General features: G+C 51.4%; 1 protein-coding gene across 1 annotated transcript; it reads right to left on the reverse strand.

Annotated features, from left to right (window-relative positions):
• Positions 1-783: 783 nt before the first annotated feature.
• LOC100846915 (jacalin-related lectin 3) lies at positions 784-9,364 on the reverse strand. Its single transcript, XM_024458763.1, has 10 exons — positions 8,615-9,364; positions 6,946-7,181; positions 6,718-6,858; positions 6,197-6,628; positions 5,852-5,944; positions 3,281-3,490; positions 2,510-2,971; positions 2,165-2,407; positions 1,736-2,080; positions 784-1,611 (listed from the first exon to the last, which is right to left on the reverse strand). Exons 1-10 carry the CDS (start codon positions 9,090-9,092, stop codon positions 1,084-1,086), a joined length of 3,168 nt encoding a protein of 1,055 aa, XP_024314531.1. The 5' UTR covers positions 9,093-9,364; the 3' UTR covers positions 784-1,083.
• Between the last annotated feature and the right edge of the window lie 9,991 nt (positions 9,365-19,355).

Below are 19,355 nucleotides of genomic sequence, written 5' to 3' on the forward strand. Positions count from 1 at the left end.
AAAATCATTTTATACGTGACGGAGAGAGCATGATGATTGCGCTCGGGAACGTAGAGTTCGAGTACTGTACTCTTAAAGCCAACAACGTTGTCCATGAGCTTGCTGAGATGGCAAGAAATTTTTTAGCAGCCTCTTGGTTTGATTCTCTCATTCCCCTAGTATTACACACCTCTTTTGGTTTGGTGAATGATGTAATCTTATGAACTTCTCGGCGAGTTTAGCAAAAAATGGAGCCATTACGCGGCATGTCCGTCACCAGGATGCAGTGAAGTCAATCACCATCTATTGCAATTTGCAAGGAAAACAAAGGCTCATACATTCGCAAGAAAATATATAGCCAGAATCAAAGCAACAATGCGCGCCCCTAAGATGTTGGATAAGGCTCTGCGCCGAATCAATCAAACATGAAAGCAAATAAGAATCCTGACTCGATTTAAGCACAACCTTCTTGTGCGCTAAAAAATGCAGGGAACAGATCGGATTCACCAAACGTTGTAAAAAAGTCTTGGTTTCAACGAGCAGAAAGAAACCAGTGGATATACAACGCAGGAAACAGATCAAATTCCCGGAGCTTTTGGACTGCTCGATCAAAGTGTCAAGCTATTCGCTCGTATGAATAAAGAGCTTTCTCTCATACATGTGGTCTAAGCTTCTTCAAGGTGATCTCTCTCGCCCAAGGCTCGTTTGAAGGATCGAGACGAATTGTCACTGGTGCAAAATTTCAGTGCCACAACTTGAAACTGATTTTTTTAGTGGTATGTGAGCATCTTAGTAAGTTTTGAGTGGTACATATGGAATTTTCTCCATGAAACCATCCTAGCTGTGCGGCCAGTGCAAGGGCCTGATTCAAACACGTCGGCAAATGCACACAACAGCCAGCCAACGAATAGCTCAAGATTTGCGTAGAGGCATTCAGATCATCGGTGCAACACCACATTTTTCTTTGATAATAAGGATAAAAAAAGAAGGAACTAAATATATCTTCTGGCTTTCGCAGCGTGAAAAAGAAATCCAATCTCAAAACCAATCGAATCTCATATAGCCTCCTAACTCCAACTACGCGTCCCGGATGAGATAAGATCATCAGAAGAGGTACTTGGAGAGGACGTACTTCGGCGCGGGGCCCCGGGCGTCCCCAAGCCAGTGCTGCATGTGCAGCCCGATGGCGTCCAGATACTGCCCGCTCCGGCCATGGAACCCCACCACCTTCCCTTCCACTGTCGCCGGCGACGAGAAGTACACACCAACTTCATCCCCAAACGGCCCATACCTTCCCCTGTTACTCACAAACGTGATGGACCGCAGCACCCGCGGCCCGCCATCTTCCCCACCGGTGTTGTAGTACCCTCGCACGCTCGTCAGCACCTCGTGGGGGCTGTCCAGCTTCACCCTGTGCGTGATGTGGCCGCTGGTGCCGTGCCTCGCCGACCACACCGACTGCTGGTCTCTGCGCTCGTACTGGATCTGTATCGACCCGATGAAGGCGCCCCGCGTGACGTAGACCTGCTTCACGCCGGTGTAAACGCCGTCGTCCCACGGCATGCCTCCTTCCCCGCCCCACGGCCCCGGCCCCATCGGAACGGGCTCTTTCACCATGACACTATAAGGAACCTGCACAAACGCACAACGGTTCAGAATTTTCACATTCATCATCTTTCGAAAACGGAACCTTTTTATTTACCACAATGCTCTTTTTTCAAAGTTGGTCAAGAGTTCTTTTTTTGCTAGTTGTTACCTCTTCGTCAATATCGCTCGGTGCTTGTGCAACCATGTTGTAGGGCGAAGAAGACGGGCTTGTTCCGGTCACCCTCCTACTGGCTCTGTGTGCTGCCACCTTGCCCTCCTGGACATGAACGCCGATGCCGTCAATGTACCAGCCATCCCTGCCATGGAATCCTACTATTCTCCCATTGGTAAAGCTTGTGGAGAAGTATGTGCCGTATTCGTCCCCGTAAGGTCCATATCTCCGCTTGTTTGTGTGGAACGTAAGCGATCTGACCACCGTTGGGCCCATGATCATTGTTGGACCGTAGAACCCAGTTATGTGAGTCAAGATCTCTGATGGAAAATCGAACGCTATCTGCAAGACACAAGTTTCAGTCCATCATACATTCAGATTCCTACATATTCAGCGGAAGAGTTGCAGCACTGAAAATTGCATTACCTTGTCGGCCGGAACACCTCCACTGAATCCATGTTTGTTGCCCCATACCGCCTGCCCGTGTCGATCGTACAATACCTTCATAGAAGTAACACCCACCGCTCGTGTCAAATTGATCTGCCACACACCGGTGTATATGCCATCGTCAAAGATGGTGCCGCCACTTCCACCCCAGGGGCCATGTGTGTCATGGCTGTTCATTGTTGCGGACCCCCTCTCTCTGTATGAACTAGGAAAAGAAACCATCTGCAAAGCAAAGTTCAGAATTTCAAGACTTAAGAATTGCCAGAAATACAAAGAACGGACCGCACACCGGAATGCGAATGTGACAAGACAAGTTTTAGGCACCTTATTCCAGAGAGCCCCATCATTGTAGTATGGAGATGGATTTGTATACTGCTGCTTAGGGTAATTGCTAGAATAAACGGCATAGCTGTCACCTCTATCTCGCACAGCAAGGACCATGTCATGTTCAAGACCGCTCTCAGCCACACTATAACCATTTTTATATGCAGCTGGGAGCCTTTGACTTTGAGGTGAGGATGGATAACTTGAGGCATTTGGAACATGCACTTGCTTCAGGTAAAAGCCTATTGAGCTAAGATACGACCCGGATCTTCCATGAAAACCAATAATCTTGCCACTACTCACTGGAAGTGAGAAAGGTGTCCCATCTTCAGTTCCAAAAGGCCCATACTTGGTATGGTTGCTCTGAAATGTCAGTGATCTTATGATAACTGGAGTCCCGCAGACTGATCCATAGTGGCCACTTACAGACACAAGAATTTCTTCAGGAAAATCTAGTTTCACCTGTAGATCATACATATGAAGTCTGAATATTTTTTTCAGAAATATGAAAATTAAGAAATACTACTCCAAAGTAAACTTGTGTTGTACAAACATAGTTATGATCATCTAAGCAACAATTATGAGCTCGGATAACAAGTACCCTTCTATTTTATCGGTTTGTTTTACTGGAAAACTTTATGAGATCTGTATATAGAAGTTCATACTTCTTGGACGAAGGACAACAATCAGCTTTTCAGGTTGTGTAAATAGGAAGTCTCCAATAATAGAGAACATTGAAAACGTTTTAGTGAGGATTTTAGTAGACTAGACCTTATCTATTTCTGACCCTTCATCATTACTCCCATGCGTCTTTGACCAGACTGAGTTTCCCTTCAGGTCATACTCGATTCTGATGGAGTCGATAGCTGCTCCGTGGGTGATCACAAACTGGCGTATCGTCGTGTACACACCGTCATCCCAAGGGTATCCTCCTGTGCCTCCCCAAGGCCCAACCACTATGGGGCTCTTTCCATTGCCGCTCTATTAGACATGGCCACCAAGATTTTGTTAGAGTATGGTCATGGAAATTTGAATAATAGAAACTATAAATCCATCAAGAAAATAATGCTTTACATTTCATTGCCAGTCAAATCAAAATGATGTCACACCATACTCTTAGCATGGAAGAAAAAAAGTATCAATCTGATGTGAATTCTGTTCAGTGTCAGAAGAAATTTTAGGGGTCTACAACTGTTCAATGGAAAAATGAAAGTAGAGAAAAACTCAGATGTTTGAAATGTCGCTGTAATTCCATATCCAAGTAATTTCTGAAGATTTTTATGCATGCTCACAATCTCATTTCTCTGTTGTTCACAAACATATGTTCATGAAAACAAACACACAAGTATGCACACACACACAAGTTCATGAGCAAACAAAATAGTGTACCATATTTCCGCTGTGCAAATAGGATCAAAGACTCGAGGGATAGACAGTTAAGATTGTGACTCTTGCCACCGCCTGTCCGCTGCTATGTCTGAGCTTACTAAGACACCGGGAAACACCGACCTGCCAATTTATAGGATGGCAAGAACAAGAAGGGCCAAGAGAAAGAAACCACTGTCAGCCGCGTTAACGGTTGAGGAGACCTGAAAGCAACCAAAGGGAACTCGATTCGATGACCTACTGGAGCCAATTCACACAAGATGGAAAATGATGCAATCTTTTCCCAGCCTGTAATATTCTCCTCTCTCTTTTTTTTCATCTCCCATGCTGACTTTGGTGGTGGAGAATTAAAGAAGCTATTCCCCAACAAAATGTTATTTCCTTGGCATTCTAGAATATATTTTGTGCTGTGTGTGGATGGCCGAATTCCACTATGGTGGGGCAAGCAGAGCTTGCGGTGAAACAAAAGAAGAGAGAAATCATTTTCAGACGTTATTTTTGCAGGATGCTTTTATTCTGCTACCTTTCTTTGACGGGCACTTCGTGACTACATCTTTTTCTGCATTTTCTGAAATGAAATGAGAGAGGGAGACTCCACCATGCTCACGGTGTCAAACTGCACATGAAAGAGTAATAAATGTCTGAGATTCTAGATCCCTAATTGGCTAATTGTGCAATGTGGTAATGTCACGGCACGGGGAGCTTTGATGCAAAGGAAAAGACGGATCCTGGCGGGGCTGGCTGGTTGGTTGTTTTACCTTGGTGAACTGGAAGGCACTCGGCTCTCGCCGCACGCCATTTTTCCCCACGGGGGAATCGTGATGAAGCAGCACTAACCGCGAATCGAGCGCGTGCGTGCCGCGGGGGACTGCGCTCCACCAGGCGGCACCGCACGTGGTCAGGCCGGGGCGGTTACGGCGTCGCCCTCAGGCATCGAGCAGGCGGCGCCGGGCAGTGGGCACTCCGCCTCCGGTTGTGCGGCTGGGATGGGAGGCCTCGCCGCAGCCGCATATTGCCCCCCTTCAGCAGTGTGTCGAGGTCGGAATATGTCCGCCGCCCCTTTTTGGGACGCCCGCACCGTGTTGCGGGGCCGCGAAGCGCCACAGGATTTGATGGATTCGTTTCCTCTTCTCCGATTCCGGGAGTCCGGGGACCGGAATATGGAAAACGAGTTCGGGCTGGGTAAAGCCGTAAAGTAAAGGTTCACAGGCACGAAGTGAAGATCAAACAGAAGAACAACTGGAAAATGATTTAACCAAAGGACCATGAGCTAAACTGGTAGAACTCCAGTATTCTATCCTGTTACAGAAGAACTAAAAGGACTGGTTAATCAAAGGACCATGCATGCTAACTATAGTAAATTTGTAGCAGCATCCTATCCTGTAGCGACAGAACCAGATTCATCGAGTAACTAAAAACATGCTTGCAGAACACACACACACACACACACACACACAAATTTGAAGATCATGGAACCTGGGAGCTTTATTATGTGTGTTGTTCTCTCACATCTAATACAAGTCGAGTAAAATCAAACCATTCGTGCAAGGTGCAACGAATATCTGAGCCCATAATAGGCTAATTTGATACGTACTACAATCATAAAATTCTACAAATACAGTGCTAGCTGCGTGAGTCACCAGTGCACACTACAATTTGGGGTCCTGGGCATCTCTTCCTCAAAAAACGTCTGGGACATCTCTCTGCAAGACAACCAGCAGCTAGAGGCTATAAGAGCATACAACAAGGCAGCAGGGCACTTGAAGAACACAGTGAACCCCGTCGCTTCTATAAGATTGTCCACTCGTGTGCATCTGTCCGCGGGAGAAAGGATGGTCAGTGGTGAGTATAACGGATTCAAGCGGCCATCACATTAAGGATGCAGATTGTGGCAGTACTGGACAAATCAAGTTGGCATGATCTTACCTGGAACCGTCACGTTTTGTATGTTCATGGATCGAGAAGTTCCAACAAACCATTCCAATAAGGAACCTTGGAGAAAGCTTGCTTCCTCTTAACCCCCACCACACTGGAGATGTTGCCGTTAGCCTGAAACAGTGATTCACCAAATGCTCAGTCCTCAGAATACACAGCATTTCTCCGATGTTGATGTAAACCATGTTGGTAACTTGATTGACATCCGAAGAGTCCATAAAAAAAGGAACAAGATATGAAAAAAATTTAAGATAGAAGAACTTTTTAGTTTAGAGCATTGTCAAGCATAACCATATCAAGCTTTGAAGCTGGTCAGTTTCCTCACAAACATGATGGGAGCTCAAATAAAGAATGCATATGACCTACCTTCAAGCACCGTCCCCTATCTGTGTCACATATAGGGTAGTCATGGGGGCAACAAGAACGGTTATCCTTGCAGCAAACTGCGTTATCCAGTTCACAACAGCTCCAAGAAAGGCAAAATCCCAATGCACGCCAGGAGCAACAACAGGTGGATCCTTCAGGGCAGGAAGTAAAAGCGCTGCATTTGGTTGGACCAGGGCCTGGTGAAGGAGGGGGGTTCGGGCTTGTTTTTGTTGGGAACGACGCCATCATGTTTATACCACAGATACCTGAGGACGAGCCAGTATTTCGGTGCATATGCATATAGCCCTTCATTCCCCATCTTTCACCCCAAGAATTTTTCACAATCCAATAATCCTTGCCACCTTCAGAACCATATCCCACAATTAGCACTGCATGATCAAGAGATGTTGGGCATGGACCATCGAAGATACCCTGAATAAGAGAAAAAATGAAAGTAAAGTACAGTGTGTGGTAAAATTGTACTGTTACTGAGAAATAACAACCAAAAATTGTATTCAAACCTGAGAATATAGCTGAAAGGCTCTAGCGCTGCCACATATTCCAACACTAATAGGTTGCTGGGCAACAGCCTGGAGTAACGAGTCTTCCTTATTAGCAGGTACATCACTGTAGCCATCAATTGTTACCACATGCCTCTTTAACTGCAAAACAAGCAGACAGACTATAAATATTACACAGCAGGTGCCTAAACATGCTCTTCAAGGTAGTTTTTTACACCTCCATCTTACTTTGTTTTTGTTACATGTTCCATCTGCTTCACGATATGGGTAATCATCCTCCGTGTCAATTCCACCATTTTTAATCACAAACCTATAAGCATAGTCCATGAGCCCACCGCCACAGCCAGCATTGTAGGATCTGTCACAGTCAATTAGTTCCTGTTCAGAAAGGCTGATGAGAGAGCCCGTCTTGATCTTGTTTATGCCTTCGATGGCACCTGTAGCTGAGAAGCTCCAGCAAGCACCTGAAGTAAGGAGAGAACAGTTAAGTGAAAACATACATGTCACATTAATGAAAAGTACTACTGTGGTTTAGTAATAAGCAATGAGACAGCACCAACAGTTAAGTGAAAATATACTTTATATCTTATATAAAGGTCCTTTACAAAAATTAAACAAAGGGATATGTTTGGTTTCAGCCCAAGATTGCTTGTCCATGAATTAGCCAATGTTGACAAGAAAAATGAAATGTGCTTTTGTTGTACTTACGAACAAACATCTCGATATTAAATACTCAACAAATTGGCAACCATCGAAACAAAGATTAATCTTTTGTCATGACCAAATATTTGGGTTTTGGCCATCATCCAAACCACACACTGGATTTGAGTCCAAAAAGGTGTGACTCTGTGGAAACAAAGCCTTGCGTCTTTAGTATTACTCCTCAATCCTAATCCTAACTTGTAAAACAAGATTGCTGAAACGGCCTTGTAGCTCTCCCGAGTCTCATCTCTGATGCCCCTTTCCAATATTACCAGAGGCACCATAGAAAATCCCAAGTTATGAGCCTAGAACACCAGATTGTTGGAAGCATGGTACAACTATTTCCATGTTCCAAAGTTCCTAACCAGATAATCCCAAGTTGCCAACCTATTCCCAACTTCTTCCAACATTCTTAATTAAACCAGATGGAACAACTGAACTGCACACTGAAACATCACTTAGCTATTTAGTATTTACACAGCAGAAGCTAACAATTCTCTTGTGCAGACTCTCAAAGAAGAAACACCGCCTAAGGAATTCGAGGCATAACTCTTTATCCATCTAGTTTACTCAGTCATCAGGACACTGGTTAGTCACTTCAATTTAAACTTTTAAGGATATAACAAAGCCAGTGGAAGTAGTGCTGGAAAGAACTGAAGTGACTAAAAACCAACATAACCTGGATAAATGCACCGAGTAAAATTGCACATCAAGACTCCGAACAAAACACCTTGTGCTGCCTGTGACTGGTTCACCAAGTTATACCACAACTAAACAGAGCAATTTTTTTCAACATCTTATTTAACTGCACATCATGTCATCATGATAAGCACCACAGTCAGGCATGTACTGAATGCCAAGTGCTAACCAATTAATCTACCACCGTGTTACCTAGTGAGTTACGAAAAGGGAAGGTTAGTCTGTATTTCTGCTCCCTATCATGGATTCCATTTTTTCGAACCATTTGCAGAAAAAAAAAATGCCTCGGTCATACATATCTGAAGTATGAGTATGCTTATAAATTTTGACGTGCCAGGTAATACATTTCCGTTTGATACTTACGTACTATCATTTCAATATTTAAGTTCTAACAATAAATCCCAATAACTAAGCGTAGAACAGATTCAGAGTTCTGATAGGGAACAGATGGGCCTGCAATGTTAAGCGTAGAACAGATTCAGAAGCGTGCGCTCACCGCAGCTGCCCTGGTCCTTGACCTTGGTGACCGCGCCGCTCTGCCTCCAGTCCAACGCCTCGGGCACGGCTCCGACGCCGACGCTGCCGGCAAATCCCCCCTCCGACGGCGGCGCGCGCGCCCCTCCGACAGCGAGGCGGCCGAGGCGCGCGGCGCGGAACTCGGCGTGGGTGAGGTCGGCGAACGCGTTGAGCGCGAGCGTGTACGAAGGCGCCGCGTTCGACCCGCCCGCGCCGCCGCCGCCGGCGTTGTGCGCCGCCACGAAGGCCGCGTTGTCGGCGAAGGCCGCGAGCCGCGCCGCGCGCTCCCCCGGTGACGCGTACGCTTTCCCGTGCTCCGCGCACCACGCCTCGAACAGCGGCTCGTAGGCCGCCGACAGGTTCCCCTCCCGCTCGACACCCGTAGCCGCCGCCGCAGCAGCAGCAGCAGAAGCAGAGAGCAGCAGGACGAGCACCGGGAGGTAGTTGGCGGAGGCCATCGCCGCAGTTAGCTGTCACCAACCCCTGCTCTCCCTACTCCACTCCTCGACGGACTACTTCGCCTGGATGGATGCTGGCGTGGAGGGTATAAATAGGGTTTGGGATTTGGATTTCGGGTGAGCTGGGAATCTGGTTAACTGGGCGGGCTCTGGCGTAGAGAGATCGGAGGAGAAGAATGGAGAATAGAAGAGATCGCCTTGACGGGAGCGCTGCGAGCGAGACAGACGACTTCGCTGATTGGAGCCCCGGGGACGAGAGTCGGGCGGATAGGTCCAGGCGTGATCCACGTGTGCGTAGTAACATAATGGCCGAAAATGACGGGGAATTTTCAATTCAGCAGCAGCAGGGGAGATCGGGTTTCGTTCGGGGCCTCCGTCTCGCCACGCCACGCAGCGCGCGGCTCTCCCGTTTCAATTCCCATCGGTGAAAAATCGGCCCTTGTCTCGACAAAAAATCAGACGCTGAATCGAGCGTGCACGACAAGCCAAACGCTGAATTTACCACGTCTCTCTCCAACGGAGCCAAATACTGAGTACTCATCTATACTACTTCCCTAGCCAGGTTATCACGCAACTGGCCATTTTTTCGACACGCTGGGCGACTCAACAAAGAACATATTCACCCCCATCCAGCAGCAAAAGATGTCTCGAGTTTGTTAAAATTTGAATGCATTTAAACATGATTTATTGTATAAATGTATTTTAATTTAATCAAAGTTTAGACATATTTTATTGGACTGAGGAATACGTACGTTCGTCAAGTTCATGGATGAATTTGAAGTCCCCACTTCCCACACAGAGTTCAACTTCAGCAGCCGGGGATATATACGGCTGTTTTTGTCACAAGTCGCCATGGTCCTCGCCGGCAGCGACGTAGCTCTCTCCCGTCCACTGGTGAAAAATACCAGCCCGAGCTCTCTGTATGACAATGCCACAAATACGTACGTACCTGTACGTTGCTTGAACTGTACGACGACAGCCCTGATTGATCCAGGATTCCAGAACGCACGGGCTTATCCCGGATGGATGAGCGAGTTTTCTGATCACGTGTAGAGACAGAACTCAATCAACTCATCATCCCAAGGTTTACATTACATGGGGCGCCGATCGATGGTTCCCGAATTAACTGGTCGATCTCCACACAGATCGACAGCAAATGCGAGAAAAGACTTCGATTAGAAACGATTTGATCGGAGATAATTAAGGTGTCTCTCGCTTGCGGTGTTTGGTCTGTCGGAGCTATGTGATCCACCCGATTGACGAGTGTTTGGTCTGTCGGAGCTATGTGATCCACCCGATTGACGCCAGATGATCAATCTTGATTATCAAGATTAAGCAACCAACGTACTTACCCACAACGACATGGCCAAACATATGATGCATGCATCGAGCGCACACTTATTCTTTCTTTTGCTTTTACTTTTGGTACGTGTAAACCAGTACAGTCGCACGGTGTGACATCTTGCTTGGTCGTCTGAAAGGTGTGCTGTGTTGGTGATCCTTTTCTTTTTTCTGTCCAGTTGTTGGAAGATGACCTCCGGCGGTTCTCGATTTCTCAGCGACGCACGCAACGAAATCGCTGATTGACCTGGACATTTTCTTTTACTGCAGGATGCGTGTGGAAGAAGGAAAGAAAAAACTTAATAGAAAATGCCCGAGTTACAAGTTGTTATAAATTAATAGAAAATGCACCATTGTCAATATCAAATAATGACAACGCAAGGATGCATATCGTGATGATTTTTTCTTTGAAGAAAGTGATGATTTAATAAAACCGATTTGAAATAGAATATGCCCGTAGAGCTAATTCAAAAAAACAAAATAGAGCACCGACAGTTTGCTCGAAAGCCAACTCAAACATGAACTGATCTTAACTCAGGTGGTTTGATTCCGTGTGTTTAGGATTTTTCCAAATTTTAACTTGCGCTTTATTTCAGTGGTATGTGACATATCAATCAACAACAGGGAGGCATCTGTGGTGATTTCATCAATCTCTCAAGATCTTCCGGCTCAATCTCTCAAAGGTGCACTTAAGGACAGAATATGCGTGTGTGCGTTCATAAAAATGGGTATACCCGCACTTGTTTGTGAGCGTTTGGATTTGTATCTTGTTTTCTCAAACAAACAAAAAAACTAACTCAGACCGTACAGCCCACGAAGCTCCCAGCCCATGGCCCAAGACCATCATCCTCTGTTGGCCTGGTATGCGGATAACATCCAACGGTTAACAAATACAAATGGAGCCAACAAGTATCGCCTCCTCCGATCCGTACGAGCTCAGCGCCGGCGGCAGCGGATCCAGCCAACGACGACGCAATGGAGCCACCGATGCCTACCATCGACTGCCTCAAGGACGACAACATCGAGGAGATCCTCCTCCGCCTCTCGTCGCCGGCGTCCCTCGCGTGCGCCGCGCTCGCGTCCAACCGCTGGCGCCGCGTCGCCTCCCGCAGGGGCTTCCTCCGCCGCTTCCGCGCATGCCACCCGTCGGCCTCTTCGTCGTCATCGCACCTCCTCGTCGGTCTCTTCGTCTTCCACGACTGCGGCGGCCTCCCAGTCTTCCACCTTGCCCCCCCCGTCCGCTCCGACCCCGACCTAGCCGTCATCGCGCGCGGCGGGGATTTCCTCCTCACCCGCCTCGGCGACGACCCGGCGTGGCGCCTCCGGGACTGCCACGACGGCCTCCTCCTCCTCTCCAGAAGCGGCGGCGGACCTCTCACCGTCTACGACCCCGTCTCCCTCCGCCGCGTCACCATACGCCGTCCTCAACTCGACGGCGACGGCGTCATCGTCCCGGTGGACGGGTACATCCTGGACTCCTTGATCCGCCGCCGCGGCGCAAAGTCGTCGGCCTTCTTCTCCTTCCGCGTGGTCTCTGTGCAGGTGCAGCACCACGGGCGCCAGCGAGCCGTCGTGTACGACTCCGGCACGTCCCGGTGGCGCTTCCACCCATGGCGGGAGGACAACTTCGGGTACGCGTCGCTGGTTCAGAGTCGTCGCGAACGGCCGACAATGCAGGCGGCCGGGCTCATATTCTACCGCCGACTACACCAACGGATCACATCCTCCTGTACCGTGCTCAACACCGCGACAAGGGACTTCTTCCTGCTCCCCTGGCCGGCGGGCGGCCTGGAGAGGTCGAGCTACGCCGTCGGCGAGACGGAGCACGGCGCGTGCTGCCTCGCTTGCGTCGACAACGGCAGGCAAATGTTCCAGCTGTGGCTGCTCGTCAGGGAGGAGGAGGAGGGCCGCGGCTTCGGCGCCGGAGGCAAGGCTTGGAAGCTGGAGAAGGAGACGCCGGTGAGCGAGGTGGTGCCCCACGGCTGCCACCGCTGGTGTCACTGTCATGTCACCACGGTCGCCGCCGGGATAGCTCTTGTTCGGGAGAGCGAGAGCCGACACTTCGCCGTTGGTTTGAAGGACCTCAAGACCAAGGCTGAGTTTTGTGACCATGGCAGTGGATTGCCGTATCTTTTCCAGCTGCCATGGGCTGCTAATTAGATTAAACTGAACTGTTCAGTTTTAGCTAGCCGTTCATGAGCTTTGCTCTGAAACTATGAAGGGCCAGTCAACAGTGATTCACTCTGTGTTCATCACATCAGGTGTCTTGTTTTCATCTCTGTCTCAAATATTTCTTCCATTTTTAAGGGCGGCCCATTTTTAAATAGCAAGTTTGATCAGATTTATAGAAAAATTAGCAACATGGACAATATCAAATTAGTAGCTCCAGATAAACCTGGCAACCTACTACTATTGCAGAAGCCCTGTGTATTACGTAATTAATAATATAAACATGTCATTATACAGAAAAGTCAGTTAACACGACAACAGTTGGAGAGGATGAAGACTCGCTTTTTTTTGGGCGATTTCAACTTCTATCGCTCGCTGGAGAACCGGAATAGAACGGGGGGCAACATTCAGGACATCTTGAACTTCAACAACGTGATTGCCTCGCTGGAGCTTAATGAGTTACCCATTCAAGGCAGGGCCTTCACTTGGAGCAACATGCAGGAGGATCCCCTTCTTGAACAAGTGGATTGGTTCTTCACTTCGAATGCTTGGACCATCAACCACCCTAATCCCTCGGTCAGATCTCTGGTGCGCTCTACTTCCGATCATGTGCCTTGTGTGGTTAGTATTGGATCTGCTATTCCTAAACCGACGGTTTTTCGCTTTGAGAATTACTGGATTCACATGCCTGGCTTCGCCGACGTTGTTGCCACTTTCTAGAATCTTCCGGTCCGGGCTAACAATGTGGCTAGTAGGGTGGTGGGGCGTCTGAAAGCTGTTAGACGTGGGCTCAAGAGATGGAGCAAGCGTTTACCCCGCCTGGATGTTCTGATCAATAATTGTGAACTTGTCATTAATGAGTTGGATTTTCTGGAGGAGATTAGATGTTTGGTGTCCCAGGAGTTCAATTTCAGAATTTTACTCAAGAACCAGGTGGGCCATCTCAGAAATCTGAAGCGAATTATTTGGCAGCAGAGGTGTTCTATTAGATGGGTTAAACTTGGCGATGAATGCATTAAATTTTTCCATGCCTGGACCACTAAAGCACATCGTCAGAATGCCATTCCCGCCCTCCGAGGCCCGGATGGACTTCTGGCAGACTCTCATCCGGCCAAGGCCCAGGCTCTCTGGCTGGCCTTTCGTGGCTGCTTGGGGCAGTCCGAGCCACGCAGCCTTCATCTGGACCTGGCCTCGCTCATCCCTCACTTTGATGGGCTGGGTGCCCTCTCGGCCCATTTCACCACCTAGGAAATTGACTCCGTGGTGGCGCACCTCCCGCCTGACCGCACCCCCAGCCCAGATGGCTTCAATGGGCTGTTCTTCAAGACCTGCGGGCCGCTAATCAAGACCGAGATCTATGAGCTGTGCAACGAGTTTTTCTCTGACAATGTTAGTCTGCGCTGCATAAACTCTTCTTTCATCACGTTAATCCCCAAGGTGCTCGCCCCCGTATCGGTCAATGACTTCCGACCTATTTCTCTGCTCAACTCGTGTCTTAAGCTTATCACCAAGCTTCTCGCCTCTTGTCTTCAACGGGTCATTCTTTCTCTTGTGCACGCCAACCAGTATGGCTTTCTTAAGTGTCAGTCGATTCAAGATTGCTTGGCTTGGACTCTGGAGTATATTCTTCAATGTAAACATTCTAGAAGAGAAATTGTGGTCATTAAGCTGGATTTTGAGAAAGCATTTGATCTGATTGAGCATTCTGCCATCCGCTCCATTCTCTCTCACATGGGCTTCGATGACACTTGGATGGGCTGGATTGACAACCTTCTAGCTTCCGGGACCTCGTCGGTGCTTCTTAACGGAGTGCCGGGCAAGCAACTTAACTATCTCCGTGGCGTCCGGCAGGGGGATCCGTTGTCCCCTCTCTTATTTGTTCTTACGACGGATCTACTGCAGATCATCATCAACAGAGCTTTCCATCTCGGTCTGATTGGGCTCCCCATCCCGAATGGCGATGTGGATTTTCCTATTGTGCAATATGCGGACGATACTTTGATCATCATGCAAGCCTCCAGCATGCAACTGGTCTGGCTTAGGGCGCTGCTTGAATCCTTCCACCAAGCTACCGATCTTCGTGTTAATTTCGCCAAATCGTGCCTTATGCCGATTAACATTTCGGAACAACGTGCGGCCACCCTAGTCGGCACTTTGGGTTGTGCGGTGGGATCCTTCCCGTTCACCTATCTCGGTCTTCCTGTTGGCACCTCAAGACCCAAGATCCGTGATCTCATGCCCATTATTGACAGAATTGACAGACGCCTGGCCTCTTATGCATCATTTCTCTCCTTTGGGGGTCGGTTGCAGGTGGTGAAATCGGTCTTCTCCGCTCTTCCGGCGTATGCGCTTAGCGTGTTCAAGGTTCAAGATGGTTTTATTGAAGCGGTTAATAAGCGCAGGAGAATCGCCCTTTGGAACAAGTCTGAAATCACTGGAAGATGCAAAGCGCTTGCTGCTTGGGAGAAAGTCTGCCTCCTCCAAAGGAGGTCTGGGTGTGATCAACCTTTTTGTTTTCAATCAAGCCCAGATGATCAAGTTCCTTCACAAGTTCTACAACATGCCGATACCCCCTGGGTAAAACTTATTTGGAAGTCTTACTATGGCCATATAGCGCCCTCTGAGGATGACGGGGTTGGCTCTTTCTGGTGGAGAGATTTGTCTCGCCTGATTCCTTACTTTAAGGAGATGTTCAAAGGTTTGCCCGTCAATGGGGCATCCTTCTCTTTCTGGGAAGACAATTGGAATGGCCGTTCCTTCAACACTCAATTCCCGAGAGCCTTCTCCTTTGCAATTGACAAAAACATTACACTTCAGAGATTTTGCCTCGCCACTGATCGCTTCGAGCTCTTTGCCCTCCCTCTGTCTGACTTGGCCTTTCACGAGTTTCAGTCCATTAACACCATCTTGGACGACATTACTCTCGTTCCTACAGACAATGATCTTTGGGTCTCCCGCTGGGGCGCTGGACCTTTTTCTTCTAAGAAATTTTACTTACACTGCTTCCCCCAACTCAGCGCTGACGTGGACACTTGGATTTGGAAGAACAAGTGTGTGAGCAAAATCAAAGGCTTCATGTGGCTCCTCTCGCAAGATCGTCTGAATACTAGAGACATGATGGATCGACGCAACTGTAACAGAGATGGCTTGATTGGTGTCGCACCAGTGGCACCGGGGGTACAACCGCTGCGCGATGCGCGGGCCCTGTTCCCGGGTTCCCGGGAAGGTTTCATCCCGGGCAGCGTCTATGAGCAGCCCGGCAAGTTACCAGCCTGGAAGGGCTAGCGGGGCTTCGAGGAATATTCCCGCCTGGGCGCCTCCCGGGAAGCTGCTTCCCGGGGGAGGTTCCCGGGTGCGTTGGGCTCGGGCGCTTCCCGGGGATCGACTTGCCGGGACAGGGGGTTCCCGGGCGCATGCCCCCGCCTCAAGCGTGGGGCCCAATAGCCAGATCAACAGCGCCATGCAGGCACGTGGCGAGTAAGGCACACGGCTCATTTAGGCGGGGCGTTACCCATCCGATCGAGGGAACAGTGGCTGTCCAATTCTACTCTAGGGTTTTAGATCCCTAGCGGCGGAGGTGGCATCCATGCGCGCCACCAGCTCACCGGAGGGAGTTGTATGCCTCCCCGCTCGACACTTGTAGCTCATGCACCGTGGCACCTGTGGCATCCCCTTGAGTATAAAAGGAGGACCCTCGCCAACGGTCAAGGGGTTCCGAGTAAGTGGGGTCTTGGTTCGTTTGGCTCAGTTCGACTCGCCGTTGATCCCACTAGACAGTAGGATTCGGCTGAGTTCGACCAGCTCACAGTTAGCCACCAACACTAGCGAATAATAGTAAGGAGTATCTAGCCAAAGGAAGAGGGTGCCCGGGAACTTACCCGGCAACTTGTAAACACTTGATTCTAAACCAATACCAGCTCAGACAAGCAGGACGTAGGGTTTTACACCTCCGGTTGGCCCGAACCTAGTAAAAACGTGCGTGTGTCTGTTCTTTGATTAGCGCACTTTCAGTACTTCATTTCGCCGGCCCCGCAGGGCCTCATCGGCTGTGCCGGCGATCGCCGGGGCGAACACCGACGCCCCTACCGAACCTAAAGGGGGCCGTGACCGCACGCCCCCAGTGTCGGAGCACCGTGCGACGACATCTGGCATGCCAGGTAGGGGGCACGGGAGAAGAGCCTGCCGGTGGTCGCCGGAACATCGTTCGCATCGATGTCGGCCTCGCTTTCTTCGCCGACGGGACTAGTCGCCATGCCTCCCAAGCGGGCTGGTGATCCTCGTATAGACCCGCATGAAGCCCCAGCGGTGCACATGTGGTCGCATGACATGCGACCCGAGTCGGGGGCTCAGGAGAACCCCGAGCCCTCGAGGGTGCAGCAAACGCAGCTGCTGCCCCCGCCTCCTCGGCCGTCTGCCGACAATCGGCCAAGGGGACCGGCTGCTCCCAGTGCCGGGGCCAGTCGCGCGAGCACGCACGGTGCCGCCCGCGCCCGGCAGCGGGTTGAGTCGCGGGCCGAGGATGCTCCGCGACAGCGGCACCGGGAGCACACCGCGTCGCGGGCGACCCCTGGGGGTTCGCACCCTGTGCACCCGGAGGCGTCCGGGGCCAGAGCAGCAAGCAGCCGCTCAGGAAACCGGCTACCCCCCGCACGAACCCCGGCGGAATCCATCATCGCCGCGTGCGTCATGTTGCGGTACGAGCCGCAACAGGGCACGCCGGCACACGAGACGTGGGGCGAGGAGTTAGAAGCGCTTCTCGCCCTGGCCGCCCAGCAGGCGCGAGGCGAGGGTGCCCCGGTAGGCTCCGACCACGGGCAGAATCCGGAGCGCGGGGACGCGCCACCCGCCTCGCGACAGGAGGAGAATCCTCCCCCTCCGTAGGGAGGCCAAGGAGACGGGGGCCCGGAGGGGTCCTCGAACTCATCGCCCACCGTTCCGGGGGGCGATGCGCGCGGCATCTTGAATGCCCGCCAGCAGGAGGATTTGCGCCAACGCTTGGAGCGCCGACGCAGGCGCGAGGTAGAGCGCCAGCACCCACAGGACTAGGAAGACGCTCCCATGGGCCCCGAGGACGGTTGCACCGCGTTTACACGTGAGCTGCGGCGGGTGACGTGGCCCCGTAAGTTCCAAGCGCTCGCGCTCGGTACGTACGACGGGACCGCCAACCCCAAGGATTTCCTCCTAACCTACACGTTGGGCATGCATGCCATCGGCGCCGACGACAAGGTCAGGGAAAACTGGTTCCCGATGGTCCTGAAAGGATCAGCGCGAACCTGGCTGCTCCACCTGCCCGCTGGGTCCATCGCCACTTGGGCGGACCTGCGCGAGCAGTTCGTGAGCACGTTCCAGGGCAGCTATAAGCGCCCGGGAACCATGGCGGAGCTGCACACTATCGTGCAGAAGCCGGGAGAGACGTTGCGGGCCTTCGTCAACCGCTTCTCCAACCTCTCCTATTCCATCCCAGAGGCGGAAGCGGCCGCCATCATCAACACCTTCGCCATCAACGTCCGCGATCCCAAGATGCGCGAGAAGCTGAGCACGCATCGGATCCGGACGACGCAGGACCTGTACGCCCCGGCACACAAATGTGCCATGGCCGAGGAAGGGCGCCTAGCGCCCGAGCTAGTAGCTAAGGCTGCCGCGAGCCCGGGCGAGGGCTCGCAGAAGAATGGTTCCCACAAGCGCAGCCGGAAGTAAGTTCTCGCTGCGGACTCGGGGCTCTTGCTGCGAGGCCCGTGAAGAAGGCCTCGCCGGGTGGCGGGTCGGGCGAGAAGCAGGGCGATGCGCCCCGCTGCCCCATCCACAGCAACTCCACCCACGACGCGCAGAACTGTCGTGTCCTGCAGGGGATCAAGCAGCGGCGGGAGGAGCGCCGCGCCGCCGGCGCCTGCTTCAACTTTGGCGACATCGGGCATCTCTCCCGAGACTGCCCGAACGACTCCAGGGCGGGGCCGAGGCCTGCCGGCGGCGGTGCCGACAGGGATGAACCCCAAGGGGGGCGCGTTCAGCCCCGCGCTGGGCGGGAATGCCCACCCCGGGGACGCGACAGGGCATGCGTTGAGGAGCAGCACGAGTCTGACTGTACTGGCAGCGACAAGCCTGCATCCATGGGGGAGCTTACGCTCTCTCATCCCACGCTGCGGTGAAGTGCCTCACCCACGATGTGTGTGCGCTGTTGCCGGATGCGGAGCCGCAACAGCCGCTGAGGTGGTCGCACATGCCGATCACCTTCAGCGCCGACGATCACCCAGCACGACAGTTGGGTTAAGGGGTAATACCCTTCGTTGTCTCGCCGATCATTAGCAATATGACGGTGACCAAGGTGCTGGTGGACAACGGAGCGGGGCTTAACCTCCTGTTCACCAGGCTGGTGGAAAAGCTCCAGCTGCCGGTGGAGCAGCTGAAGCCCACCGACCCGTTCCGGGGGGTGAACCCCGGGATCGTGTGCTCGCTGGGACGCATCACGCGGCCGGTCACCTTCGGGTCCCGGGAAGCGTTTAGGACCGAACACATAGTGTTCGACGTGGCGCATACCCTGTTGCCCTACAACGGGATCCTTGGTCGGCCAGCGCTGATCAAGTTCATGGCGGCCACGCATGGCGCCTATGGCGTGATGAAGATGCCGTCCGTCTATGGAGTCCTCTCCATCAGGTGCGACCTCAAGGACGCGGCCTGGTGCATTGGCGAAGTCGTCTGGGCCACTGCCGCAGCTGACGCCGGTGACGGGGATGTTGCCGGGGACGACTGCTTGCC

The sequence above is a fragment of the Brachypodium distachyon genome, chromosome 2 (assembly GCF_000005505.3).
Source record: "Brachypodium distachyon strain Bd21 chromosome 2, Brachypodium_distachyon_v3.0, whole genome shotgun sequence".
Classification (NCBI taxonomy): domain Eukaryota; kingdom Viridiplantae; phylum Streptophyta; class Magnoliopsida; order Poales; family Poaceae; genus Brachypodium; species Brachypodium distachyon.